The following is a 13,146-nucleotide window of genomic DNA, read 5'->3' as shown; positions in this document are numbered from 1 at the left end:
TCTTCCCCACTCGTGTCCTCTGGGAGTTCCAGCAGCTCTGTGGCTTCATTCAGATGTTCAGGCCATTGGCCCTACTACCTTCTCACTCTCCACCACCCCAGCCTCGTCCACTTCTGCTTGAATTCTGTGGTCTGTCACTGCAGTTACTGCCTTAGGAATGTTTTTAACTGCCGTGTGTCCCTCCTTCTGCATTCCTGTCTGGCAAGATCCCAACCCTTGTTAGAGCCAGACTTCTCCCAGCCCTGTGTCTCTACTGTACTAGGCAGCACTTCTGGAGAAACCTGGGGCTGTGTCCACAGATTCATGGTCTCAGCTCTCAGATGCTCCTCAGTACCAGGCTTTCCTACCAGCCCTCCTTGGTGTGTGTCCTTTCCCATTTCTGGCCATCGTTTGACAGTTTCATCTCTTCTCAGCATCCATCTGCTGCTCCTGCTCTCACTCTTTCTAGCTCTTGACTTTGCCTCACTCTTCACTGCCAATATAAAAGCCATTAGACTAAATGCAAGACTTCTGCTTCCATCCCAGATAAACTCTTCTGCTTGGAAGCCAGGCTCTTCTCAAGGCCTTACTCCACCTCTTCTTTCTCCTGTGTCATCAGTTTCTCCCTTTGTTGATGCCTTTCTGTTGGCACACAGGGCACCCTGCCGTCACATGTTTAAGGAATACCTTCTTTGGCCTCGTCTCCTTGCTGCTCTCCCTGCTTCCTCGGCATCCCTCCCTCATGGTGGGATTGTGCTGTCTGCCTTCCTTTTGTTAGTCTGTAGCAGAGCTGGTGCTGCCATCTTGCCCTGACCCCACTGCTATAGAGGTAGGTCACTGAAAAGGGAGCATCTCTTCTACGGGTCTTTTTTTTCAATTAGCAGTAATTGCACTTCTGATAAACTTCATTGGCTATGATACTGCCACTGTGCAAAGCTTATGGGTCTTTGTTAATTTGACCTCTCGACACTGGCGACCACTCCTTCCTTCTTGGACTACATACTTCTTGTGCCTCTCCTGGTCTTCCCTGCCTCACTTGCTCCTTCTCAGGTTCCACTGAGGGCTCTTCTTCCTGGGCCTGCTTATGTTCCCTTCTTTCTCTCTGCTCTCCCTGCACCCTGCTCAGCTTCTATGGGTGGGCATCTCACAAACAGAACTCTTATTTTACCCATGAAACCAGCTTCTCCAGCCTTAACCTGTGTCAGTGAGTGGCACCACTGTCTGCCCATTAAGCCAATTCCCTGGAAGTTGATTGCTTTTCCTCTCTCTCTCTCTCTCTCCTCATCCAGTCCACTAGCAAGTCCTTTGCAGTCTGTCTTCAGAATGGATCCCCTGTCTGCCCACTGCTTTTCCTCCCACTGCTGTGACTCAGGCCTGATACACACCACCCCATGCATCCTCACTCAACTGCTGCTGTGGCGCCTTACCAGGACTCCTCATCTACTCTGACTCCCTAGCGGTCTCTCTTTCCCACAGCAGCCAGTAATTCTTTACACATGTAAATCATCTTATTGCTCTCTTGCTTAAGCCCTTCATTATACTTTGATTAAAAACCAGAACAAGACAGGGGCACCTGGGTGGCTCAGTTGGTGAAGCATCTGGCTTCGGCTCAGGTCATGATCTCACAGCTCATGGGTTTGAGCCTCGCGTCAGGCTCTGTGCTAACAGCTCCCAGTCTGGAGCCTGCTTCGGATTCTGTGTCTCCTCTCTCTGCCCCTCCCCTGCTCATGCTCTGTCTCTCTCAAAAATAAATAAACATTAAAAAAAATAAGGTACTTGTAAATCTTGATTTTGTTAGAAAATACCATAAATTCCTGTTGGGTTCCTCTGGGGATCTAATGATTGTATTTTTCCCCCTATGATGAGGTAATTAGTCATTGTTACACATTGTCACAGTAATCTGCTTGTTTACTTACCTCTGCAAGAATTGAGTTGTGATATGTGTGTTCCTTGTAGAAAATTTTCTGGAACTTGAGAATCATGGTAACACAGAAGTGAAGTGGCATCTGTCATCTTTAGCTCCACCTTATGTCAAGGTCAGTAGTAATGGCCTTAAATATATTCATTTTAATGTTTACACTTTATGCAGGGTGTTTTAAAACTGAGTTATGAGCATAGGTTGAGATTATTGTCTTTTTTAGTTCCACTAATTCACTTACTTGATTTTCTCTATAGATGTGGTTAATATATGCCCCATCTTTTTCACAAGGTGGTTTTGAGAGTCAAATTACAGAATGGATGTGAAAATATGGGCTTGCTCATTTAATGAACTACCTTCTACAGTCCTGATTTTTATCTGAAATAACTATTTTAAAAAATATATAAAAGTGTTATTATGGAACATTGTGTGTATGCGCGTGCACATGTGCGTTTTTCTCTCCCTTGTTCTGAGTGCTGTTTTGTGTTTTCAGCGGGTAGGAGCTAGTGCAGGAGACAGAAGTGAATGTTCTGTGTCAGTGTGTGCTAGCTACTGTATACTGCAAATAGTCTCTGCCAGTAGGTTCTGTCTGAATTAAGCATATTGTCATGTGTGTTGTTTACAACACTGTGGCCTTTTTGCCATGTGTTTTGTGTGACAGAAGCAGTTTTGAGCCACAATACCCACAACATACGTGCAAAAGATAGTGCTGGACCTACTGAAAAGAAATAAACAACTAGTTTTGCAGAGGTTATTAAAATGCACATTCAACAGGGTCTTCAGGGTTTTCGAGAAGGCAAATCCTTTGATATTATGCGTGTCATCCTACAGATGACTGTAGCCAGGAAGGAATGGTTGCTGATGGAGGGAGGAGAGGCAGCATGAGGTCTTGTGTGAGCTGAGTTTAGTAGCACTCCTGCTTCTAGGCAGGCTTTGAGCTCTCCTGTGCCCTACAAAACCGGTTTGTGTGTCCTTGGTAACCATAAAGATAACGGTCTCACTCTGAATTGATCTACTGACTTTTATATTTTTTCATTTGATTGCTTAAATGATTGTAGGGAGTCAATGACAGTGGAGATGTCTTTAGAGCTACCTATGCAGCATTCAGATGTTCTCCTATTTCTGGTATACTGGAAAGCCATGGAATTCAAAAGGTGAGTGTTGACATTTTTTTTTACAGCTTTTGGTAAGAAACTGGTGTTGATTGACCAGGAGTGCTTTTGTTTCCACCCAGAGTAGTTCCTTCATCTAGACTAGTGCTGCTAACAGCCAGGTTGCCATAGGAGAAGAGGTCTGCCTCAGTACAAGTCAGTGGAGTGCTTCCTGCAGCAGAGGTCTTGCTTTGTACATAGCTAAACAAAATGCCATACTTAGTGGTAGGATTGATTTACGTTTTGGTATAAGCACTTCATGTGCCTGCAGGCTGCCAGTACTTAGAACACACTTCGAGTAGCTCTAATCTAGGCGATAGTTTTGTCCACTAACCCTATGAGAAACATCTACCACTACTTAAAAACAAGTCAGTGTTCATATCATAGTCAACAATATATCTTCGTGGGTAAATGGTGATGGATCGTTTTAGTACCAAGACCCTCTTTTTATTTTTTTAATGTTTGTGTATTTATTTTTTAGAGAGAGCACAAGCAGGTGAGGGGCAGAGAGAATGGGAGAGAGAGAATCCCAAGCAGGCTCTGTGCTGTCAACACACATGGGGCTCAATCCCACAAACCATGAAAGCATGACCTGAGCCAAAATCAAGAGTCAGATGCTCAACTGACTGAGCCACCCAGGCGCCCCATAGTATCATGACCCTCTTAAGTTCTTTTTTTTTTTCTAAACTTTATTTATTTTTTAGAGAGAGAGAGACAGAGCGCAAGCAGGGGAGGAACAGAGAGAGGAGACCAGAATCCAAAGCAGGCTTCAGGCTCTGAGCTGTCAGCACAGAGCCTGACGTGGGGCTTGAAACCATGAACTGCAAGATCATGACCTGAGCTGAAGTCGGACGCTCAACCAACTGAGCCACCCAGGTGCCCTCATGACCCTCTTAAGCTCTAATTTGTTTGTAGACCTGACATAGTTTCTTCAGATATCTTAGTGACACTAGTCATTCACTTGGCCTCAGTAATACATTTTTTCATGCCAACAGCTGAAACTCAATTAAACTGTACCATTTATATGACATTGGTCCATTTATTCAGGGAATTAGACTTGTAATCAGTTCTATGCTACAGTTGTAAACTCATTACTGACTATAAAAGAATCTTTGAGCAATGATCATCACAAACTGTGTACTTTAGTAGGTCTGTATAACAGGCTTCTAGAGCCTGGCTTTTTGGGAAGGATCTGCTATTCTACAAGCATAGTTTATTTTACTTCCCAGCCCACGATAGAGGCAAAGCAGCATAATAGGGTACAGACACATTGTTCAACAAAAGTTTAACATTTGGGGCAAAGGTGGTGGGAGGAGGGTTGGAAAGAAGAAAAAAAAAAAGCCAGCAGGAAAGGCATCCCATGTTCATGGATCAGAAGATCTAACATTACTAAAATTGCAGTACTTCCTAAATTGATCTCTAGATTCATTATAATCCAAATTGAAAATCCCAGTTGGTGTTTGGTTTTTTTGTTTGTTTTTTAAAGAAATTGACATGCTAGTCCTAAAATTCATATAGACATGCAAGGGAACCAGCATAATCAAAACAATCTTTTTTTTTTTTTTTAATATAATTTATTGTCAAATTGACTTGCATACAACACCCAGAACAAAGTTGGAGGATTCACACTTTCTACTTTCAAAACCTACAGTAATCAAAACTGTATTGTTGACATAAGGGTAGACATTTAGAATATGTGGAATAGAGTTGAGAGTCCCCAAATATACCCTAATATTTATAGTCAGTTGATTTTTTTCAATAAGGGTACTGAGACAATTCAATAGGGAAAGAGTATTTTCAACAAATGGTGCCCAGACAACAGATACCCACATGCAAATTAAGTTTGACCCTTACTTCACACTGTATCCAGAAAGTAACTTGAAGTACACCATAGACCTAAATGTTAAGAGCTAAAACTATAAAATTCTTGGAAGATAACATAGTAAATATCTATGACCTTGAGTTAAGCCTTGGTTTTTTAGATATGACACCAATAAAGCACAAGTGATAAAAGAAAAAATAGATGAATTATCAAAATGTAAAACTTGAGTACATCAAAGGATACCATTAAGAAAGTGAAAAGGCAGGGCTCCTGGGTGGCTCAGTTGGTTGGGCAACCGACTTCGGCTCAGTTCTTGATCTCACAGTTTGTGAGTTCAAGCCCCGCATTGGGCTCTGTGCTGACAGCTCAGAGCCTGGAGCCTGCTTCAGATTCTGTGTCTCCCCCTCTCTCTACCCCTCCCCTGCTCACGCTCTGTGTCTTTCTGTCTCTCAACAATAAACATTTTAAAAAATTTTTTAAAAAGCAAAAAGGCATCCCAGATTATGGGAGAAAAATATTTAGAAGTCCTATGTTAACTAAGGGCTTGTATCCAAAATGAGTAAAAAGACTCTTACAACTAGATAATACAAAGACAAATTACCTGTTTAAAAAATGAGTACAAGAACTGAATAGACATTTCTCCAAAAACAGATATGAAAGTGGCCAGTAAATACATGAAAAAATATTTAGAATTACTGTTCATCAGGGAAATGCAAAAACAAAACCACAATGAGATATCACTTCATGCCCCAGGATGACTGATTTCAAAAACCAGACAGTAATAAGTGTTGGCAAAGATACGGAGAAATTAAGACCTTCGTACATTGCTGGTGGGAATGGAAAATGGTTACAGCTGCAATGAAAAATAGTTTGACGGTTCCTCAGTAAAGTAAATGTAGACTTACCCTATGAGCCAGCAACTCCACTTCTGGACATATATCCCAAAACATTGAAAACCAGCATTCAAACAAAGATTTATACACAAATATTCACAGCCAAAAAGGATAGAGGGTGGCTAGAGCCTGGGTGACTCAGTCGGTTAAGCATCCAACTTCGACCCAAGTCATGAGTTCAAGCTGAGTTCTCACAGTCTATGAGTTCGAGCTCTGCGTCAGGCTCTGTGCTGACAGCTCAGAGCCTGGAGCCTGGTAAGGATTCTGTGTCTCCCTCTCTCTCTGCCCCTCCCTGCTCACACTCTGTCTCTCAAAAATAAACATTAAAAAAAAATTAAAAATGAAAAAAAGGATAGAAATGACCCAAATGTCCATCTACTGATAGGTGGATAAACAAAATGTATGTCCATGCAATGAAATATTACTTGGCAATAAAAGGGAATGAAGCACTGATAATATGCTACCACATGAACCTTGAAAAAACATGCTAAGTGAAACAGTCCAGACACAAAAGGCCACATAGTATATGATTCAGTGCGTGTGGAGTGTGTAAAATAGGTAAATCTGTAGAGACGGAAGGTAAATATGTCCTTGCTGGACATGGGAGTGAGAGAGGGGAGTGGGAAATGACTGCTGACGGTATGGGGATTCTTTTTGGATTGTTGAAAATATTTTAAAATCAGATTGTGGTGGTGGGTGCCCAGTTCTGAAACTATACTAAAAACCCTGACCACACTTGAAGTGGGTGAACTGTATGGTATATGAATTCTGTCTCAATGAAGCTTTGAGAAAGGAAAAACAAGGATGCAGGACTAGATTGTCTCTTGGGAATTTCTCCTTTCACATAGTACCAGACATAGAAATGAAACCTCCACGAAGTCTTTGTTTTTTGCTTACCATACTGCCAGATCACATTTGTTAACTGAATTCCAGGTCTGGGTACTTAATTTATGTTATGGGAGATCTTCTAACATCTCCTGCCTAAGTAAGGCACATCATTCTGGGACCATTTAAGGAAATACTACCAAAAAGCACAACTATTGATGTGTATAATTAGTGATCAAATTAGGGTCACTTAAGAGTTTTAATGTTAAGTTCAGATCCGAAGATACTGATTAGTGATTAACCTAACTAATAGTATTTTTAACACTAAATTCTTTGATAAAGGAAGCACTTAACACTGGTAAACTTTGTAAGATACTACTTTTAAACATTACAGCTTTCTCATCCTGAGCTTTTTATAGGTTGTACTCCTACAGTTCATATGTATAACTTTGAGGTGTGTGGTCAGGGTAACTGGTTCTGGGCATTAGGCCTTTACTGCATGGCCAGCAGAGGGTTCCATAAGCATTGTAATGAAAGACTGGATTGTGTTTCTGGGGTGACCTTCCTCATTTAGGTCTTGTACATGACAGCTCTAGAATTTTTTGATAATGTAAATAACATTTACATTTTGAGGAATATGTTACATAGAACTCTAAATAAAAATGTATTTTGGATGTGGTATATAGTAACAAGACCACCAAAAGTAGAATTGTTCAAATTCTTTTTCAGTTAGCGGCAAAACTAGCCAGTGCAAAACCGTATACCAATTACAGGTACATGAGATTTACGTCTAAATTTCTTCCCTGGATGTGTTGTTTTGTAGGTCTCCATCATGTTTTTGCCCAGAGATAGAGGAGATTATGCTCAGTTTTGGGATGTTGAGTGTCACCCCCTTAAAGAGCCTCACATGAAACATACCTTGAGGTTTCAACTCTCTGGACAAGTGAGTGTTACACTGAATTTAAGTAAATTATTGTGTGTATATATTAAAAACATTAAGTGAAATTGACATGGAAAACTGTCCTGAAAGTGCAGACTATTTTCCTGGTATTCTAATTTCATTAATTCTGTTGTCTGGCCCTGTAATCTTAATTTTCTTATTTGCCTTGATTGATTGGCATGTTTGAAGTCTGGGTTTGGCTCTATGAAATCTGTGTTTGACTTGATTAAGAGCGTGTGTGTGTGTGTGTGTGTGTGTGTGTGTGTGTGTGTGTGTAAAAGAAACTGAACAGTATAAGGTATAGTGTTTGCAACTTAGGGAATTTAAAAATCTTAAGTTTTCTTTGAAAAATTAAGAAGGAAATAGTAGAATTCAAATGGGTAAATTTCCAGATATTTTCCTAGTATTGATTTCTCATCCCCCACCCTGTGATTTTTTTTTTTTATACAGAGTGTCAAAACAGAAAATGAGCCTGAAAATTCAGAAATTTCCACAAACTCTCTCATTAAACTAGATAATTTAGTTAAACCCCGGAGACCAGCTGTATCAGAGGCTTCTGCTCTCGTACCTGGGTATGTTGTTTTTGTCATTCTTATGACATATTTTCCAGTACTTTACTGAGATATAATTATATACAGTAAAATGCTCAGTGACCTTACCTATGAGTTTCCATGCATTGCTACCACTCCAGTCAAGACAGAGCATTTCTCTCACCCAGAAAGATCTTACACATCCCTTTGCAGTCAGCCCTGCCCTCACCCCAATATTTGTTCTGTTCTCATTTTTTGGCATAGGTTGGTTTTGTTGAATTTCATACACATACACACCCCTTGAGTCTGGCTTCTTTCACCACACATAATTTTTGGGGATTCATTTGTGTTGTCGAGTATGTCTGTAGTTTGTCCCTTTTCATTGTTGAGTATTGCTTTATGTGAACATATCACAATTTATTCATTTTCATGATGACACTTGGGTAGCTTCTCATTTGGAGCCATTATAAAGGAAGGTGCTATGAACACTATTGTGTGTATTTTTGTGGAGATATTTTTTTAATTTCTTTTGGGTAAAAATACCTGAAAAGTAGAATTGCTGAGTCACATGGTAAGCATGTGTTTAACTTTATTTATATTTTTTAATTTTTTAAATGTTTATTTATTTATTTTTGAGAGAGAGAAAGAGAGTGTGAGCAGGGCAGGGGAGAGACAGGGGGAGAGAGAGAATACCAAGCAGGCTCTGTGCTGACAGCACAGAGCCTGACATGGGGCTCGAACATGTCTGAGCAGAAATCAGGAGCTGGCCACTTAACTGACTGAGCCACCCAGGCACGCTGTTTAAAAGTATGTGTTTAACTTTAAAACAAACTGCCAAATTGTTTTCCTGAAGTGGCCATACCATTTTATGTTCCCAAAAACATTGTACAAAAGCCGATTCTTAAAAACTTTTTAAAATGTGTATTTTATACCAGTAGCTTACACAGTTGTGATGAAAATATTTAAGTTATTTTACCTAATACACATGTTTTTTACAATCCTTAAGTAACTAATATTTAGATCTAACTTTGTTCTGGAGGAAGATGCTTATAAGAAAAATATATGTTGAATACCTACTAAATTTAATATAAATGTGGTCATTTATTTTCTAATAGTAAATAATGTATTTTGTAAGAAATTAGGCTCCTTTGAAGAGTATGTGTTCTTACCACACTCTTTTGATGCTGTTTACTCATCTGCTCATCTCGTAATTACTGAGCACACACCATGTGCCAAGTAGTGGAAGCAAAACTGCCCTTGTCCTTGCCTCCATGGACTTCACTTCCTGGAGGAGGAGGCAGCACATCAACAAATTATCTCACTAACAGGCTTGATTACAACTCGTGGAAAGGACTGGAAGGAAATAAATGGGAAACATGGGAAACATGACACAGGGAGCTTGATGTGTGATACCTGGGAAGAGCCTCCCTGAAATGGGACCTTTAAGTTGAGGAGGATGAATGGAAATGATGGAGGTAAAGAGCATAGGAAAAGTTCCCAGCATTGTGAGGACTGGCTTGTGGGGATCGTTGGCCCTCGAGGAACCAAAGGCAGCACATAGGCCTAGAGCCCAGAGGGAGGGAGAGTATGTGAGGGGAGGCCAGAGGGTGGGTGGGCAGAGGCAGACCACACAGAGCCTTGCATGTCAGATGTTAACTTGGGGGTTTATTTGGGAAGCTGTTGGAAACCACTGAGTGACATGATCAGATTTCAGTATTTATAGAAAAATCCTCTGTCTGTGGTACAGGCTGATTAGGAGGAGGCCAGGGTAGATATGGTAAAACAAGTCAGAAGCTATTATTAACCAGACCAGGATTAAAGTAGTGTCAAGGAAAATGATGAGAAATGGATAGATCTGAGAGGTATATAGGAAGAAAATTTGAAGGACTCAGTGGATGGGTTGAGTAAGGGGGCTTGAGAGAGAAAGAGGGTCAAGGTTGGCTCTCAGAAAAACAAGTGGAGGGTCAGGTTTGAGGAGAAAGATCCCGGGTTTAGTCTGTATTTATGGTGACATATCATTGTGTGGTGATAGGCATGTTGCCCAGAGGCTCAGATCTGGAAGTAATGGGGTCGGGTCGATGGATCACTGAGATGGTATTGCCTACGGAGACTGCAGGAAGAACAGTTAGGGATGTTGAGGGCTAGGCCAACGGGACAGCTGCATTGGCAGTGAGGGAGTGGGCATTAGCCTGCCCAGACTGAGTATGGCATCTAGGTCACTGCCATCAAATGCTGCCAAGAGGCCAGAGCTTGTGTTCCACTCTCAGGGTAGTCTGTCCTGAAAAATGGGGATCATCCCATGGACTGCACTGGGAGTGGTCCAGCTGAAATGGACTAAGGTGAAGGGAACACCTGTGGATGCATTGAGTGTGAGCTGAGCGGGGAGCTAGAGCCCCACCCCCCCTGAGGAGAAAGGGGTACTGTCCTGTCCCACTTAGTGGCTGATCCCGCACCTTATCTGAGTGCTCTGGTGGGCATTTTCTCTTCACACAGACTAGTGAAGTTGCTGTTACAGAACTATTTTCTGAGTTGTGAGAGAAAACACAAATCAACACTTTCAAGATTAATGTATATAGCCTAACTTACTGTGGAATTTATAGGTTAACTTTTCAACATGTTTCCAAAGCAGGCAGCTTGACTTGACTCACCGTGGGGTTTATGCCCCAGAAGATGTATATCAGTTTCTGCCGACTAGGGTCGGGGAATCAAGGACGCTGAAAGTCAACTTGCGAAATAATTCTTTCATTACGCACTCTGTAAGTTGGAAATAGTACTGTGGGCTTTGGGAAAGTGGATATATTCAACTATTTTATAAATATTTTCCTAATAATTTAGAAGCTTGTTTTATAGATTATACTTAAGTTATAATAATGAGTTAATTTTTTAAATGACTCATACTGCATTTGGAAAGATACTCATGGGAAGAATTGAAAATATTTAGCATTTGTTTTCATATTTTCATTTTTAAAGTTTTCTCTCATTTTCTCTTTCTTCTGTACCAATATACCAACATATTTCTGGATAGCATTTACTCTAGTCAGAACTAGGATAAATTCATATTGAAATTCTTTTAAATTTGTTTTCATGTGCAATTACCTAATTTTGTGACTACACTTAAATTTACTAAATATCTTCAAAGAAATGTTTTAAGTATGCTCAAATATCTAACTTGCATAATTTCATAAAGTGTTTCATATTAAATTCCAGCTGAAGTTTTTAAGTCCCAGAGAGCCTTTCTACGTCAAACATTCAAAATATTCTTTGAGGTGAGTTTATTATAAATCAAAATGTTCTCATCCTAGTGCAGGACTTTGTTTTCAGGACTAAAAAGAGCTGAGGAGCCTGCAGGGAAATCATTTCACGACTGCCCATAAGTGTGCTCTACTGTCTAACAACCCAAACTTTGTGCAATGGTTTGGACTTAACATATGATTCCTGTTATCTGGTATTTTGCCAGCCGCATAAATACATAGAAGCTTAATCATCTTGTGATTAACTTTACAATAATTCCTGCTTTAAATGTTATTTTCACTGTGCTAAGAATCAAGGAGTTAAATTCTCAATAATTGGGACAAAAACCTTCCCAGATTAACTGGGGAAACTTTTATTATGATATTTTCTAGTTGTCATTCTTCAAATACCCTATATTGTTCTTAAATCCGGGCCTCATTTTCTTGTAATCCTTGCTACTCTTCATTTTCCATATGATATACATTTAGATTGATATCTCAAACCGGTTTAATAGTAGGGTTCTATTGGACTTAACACTGAAGAATAATTTTCTTTTCATCTTTGAATCTTTAAGCTACTTAATCGTAGGTATTTCATTTTAGCATTAGATGATTCCGAAAACACGTTGCATGAAAACTTGGACCACTGTGCCTAGGACTAGTCTAGGACTGCCTCTTCCTGAGGTACTAAGGCCAGCAGTGCCATACTCTGGAAAGTTACACGTATCTCTAGATCCTGAAAAGATAAGACACTGTGTGGGGGAGGCCCTTCTCTCGTCTCCTTCTCTTTCTTTTCCCTCCAAACCTGCTATTCCTGTACTTGAGGTTCTGGCACTCCCTTTGCCTCCCAGGGGACTGACTTAAGGACACAAACTGCAAATTAAACAATGAATGTATCTAGAAAGTTATCATAGGCTTCACGTCTCTAAGCCTAGGTTTCCTGATTTGTGAAATGCAGTGCTCCTGGCAACCTGGGCTCCTTAGGAGGCTGACGTAAGCCATCTGTGGGTGTCAGCACCTGGCCCTATGGGAGATGCTCAGCAGGTGGTGACATCTTCAGCAGTACTGACAATGCCCTAATTTCAGCCAGCCTACTGGGGGTGGGGGGGGCGGTCTGTGAAGACCAGCCCCACAGATTTTGATGGAACACCACAGTTGCCTGCATGTCCATGCTTTTCCATTAATCCCTTCAACAGCCACATGGAGGAGAAAGACCTAACTTCATTTATTTGGTTTTTTTTTTAATGTTTATTTATTTTTGAGAGAGGGAGAGACAGACATACAGAACACAAGCAGGAGAGGGGCAGAGAGGGAGACACAGAATCCGAAGCAGGCTCCAGGCTCTGAGCTGTCGGCACAGAGCCCAATGCGGGGCTCAAGCCCACAGACTGTGAGATCATGACCTGAGCAGAAGTCAGACCCTTAACCGACTGAGCCACCCAGGCGCCCCAGAAAGGCCTAACTTTAAAAAACAAAAAACAAAAAACACTAACAACATTTTCCAGCTTCTCTACTCTTGAGTCCTTGACTCCCAGCAGCCTGTGGACCTCCAGTCAGTGAGGCTTTGCCCTACTGGTTTAAGACAGGTGGTGCTAGACTGTTAACAGTAGATGGACGCTGCTTAAATACATGAGTGAGAAGACCAAGTGAAGTACACCCCAGGTCACAGAAAAACTTCTCTCCTGACTCCTCCACAGGCTAAAATTTTACATAAAGTAAAGCAGAAAAGCTGGTTTCTTTATACATAAGAATGACTTCTTTCAACTTTGCAGAAGCAAAAATTTGCTACAGTAGCTCACTTGAAAATTTTTACACAAAACTGAAATAATGGTGCTTCTTCTTGTAAGTGTTGAGTGCT

The 13,146-nt window shown here is 40.8% G+C and overlaps 1 protein-coding gene across 2 annotated transcripts in view; it reads left to right on the top strand.

Annotated features, from left to right (window-relative positions):
* Nucleotides 1–13,146, top strand: part of CEP192 (centrosomal protein 192) — a 131,348-nt gene that overhangs the window by 114,499 nt on the left and 3,703 nt on the right. The window contains exons 40-45 of one of the 2 annotated variants that reach the window (XM_019433885.2): nt 1,936–2,015; nt 2,956–3,051; nt 7,412–7,531; nt 7,979–8,100; nt 10,688–10,814; nt 11,266–11,324. In XM_019433885.2, the coding sequence (XP_019289430.2) occupies nt 1,936–2,015; nt 2,956–3,051; nt 7,412–7,531; nt 7,979–8,100; nt 10,688–10,814; nt 11,266–11,324 (604 nt within the window). Of the gene's footprint in view, nt 1–1,935; nt 2,016–2,955; nt 3,052–7,411; nt 7,532–7,978; nt 8,101–10,684; nt 10,815–11,265; nt 11,325–13,146 lie in introns of both variants that reach the window. The other variant, XM_019433883.2, reaches the window with a different exon arrangement.

Source organism: Panthera pardus, unplaced genomic scaffold, assembly GCF_024362965.1.
Source record: "Panthera pardus isolate Hobbes unplaced genomic scaffold, ASM2436296v1 HiC_scaffold_15, whole genome shotgun sequence".
In the NCBI taxonomy this organism is placed as follows: domain Eukaryota; kingdom Metazoa; phylum Chordata; class Mammalia; order Carnivora; family Felidae; genus Panthera; species Panthera pardus.
Note: the sequence above shows the minus strand (reverse complement) of the source record. Positions and strands in the feature narration are given on the sequence as shown.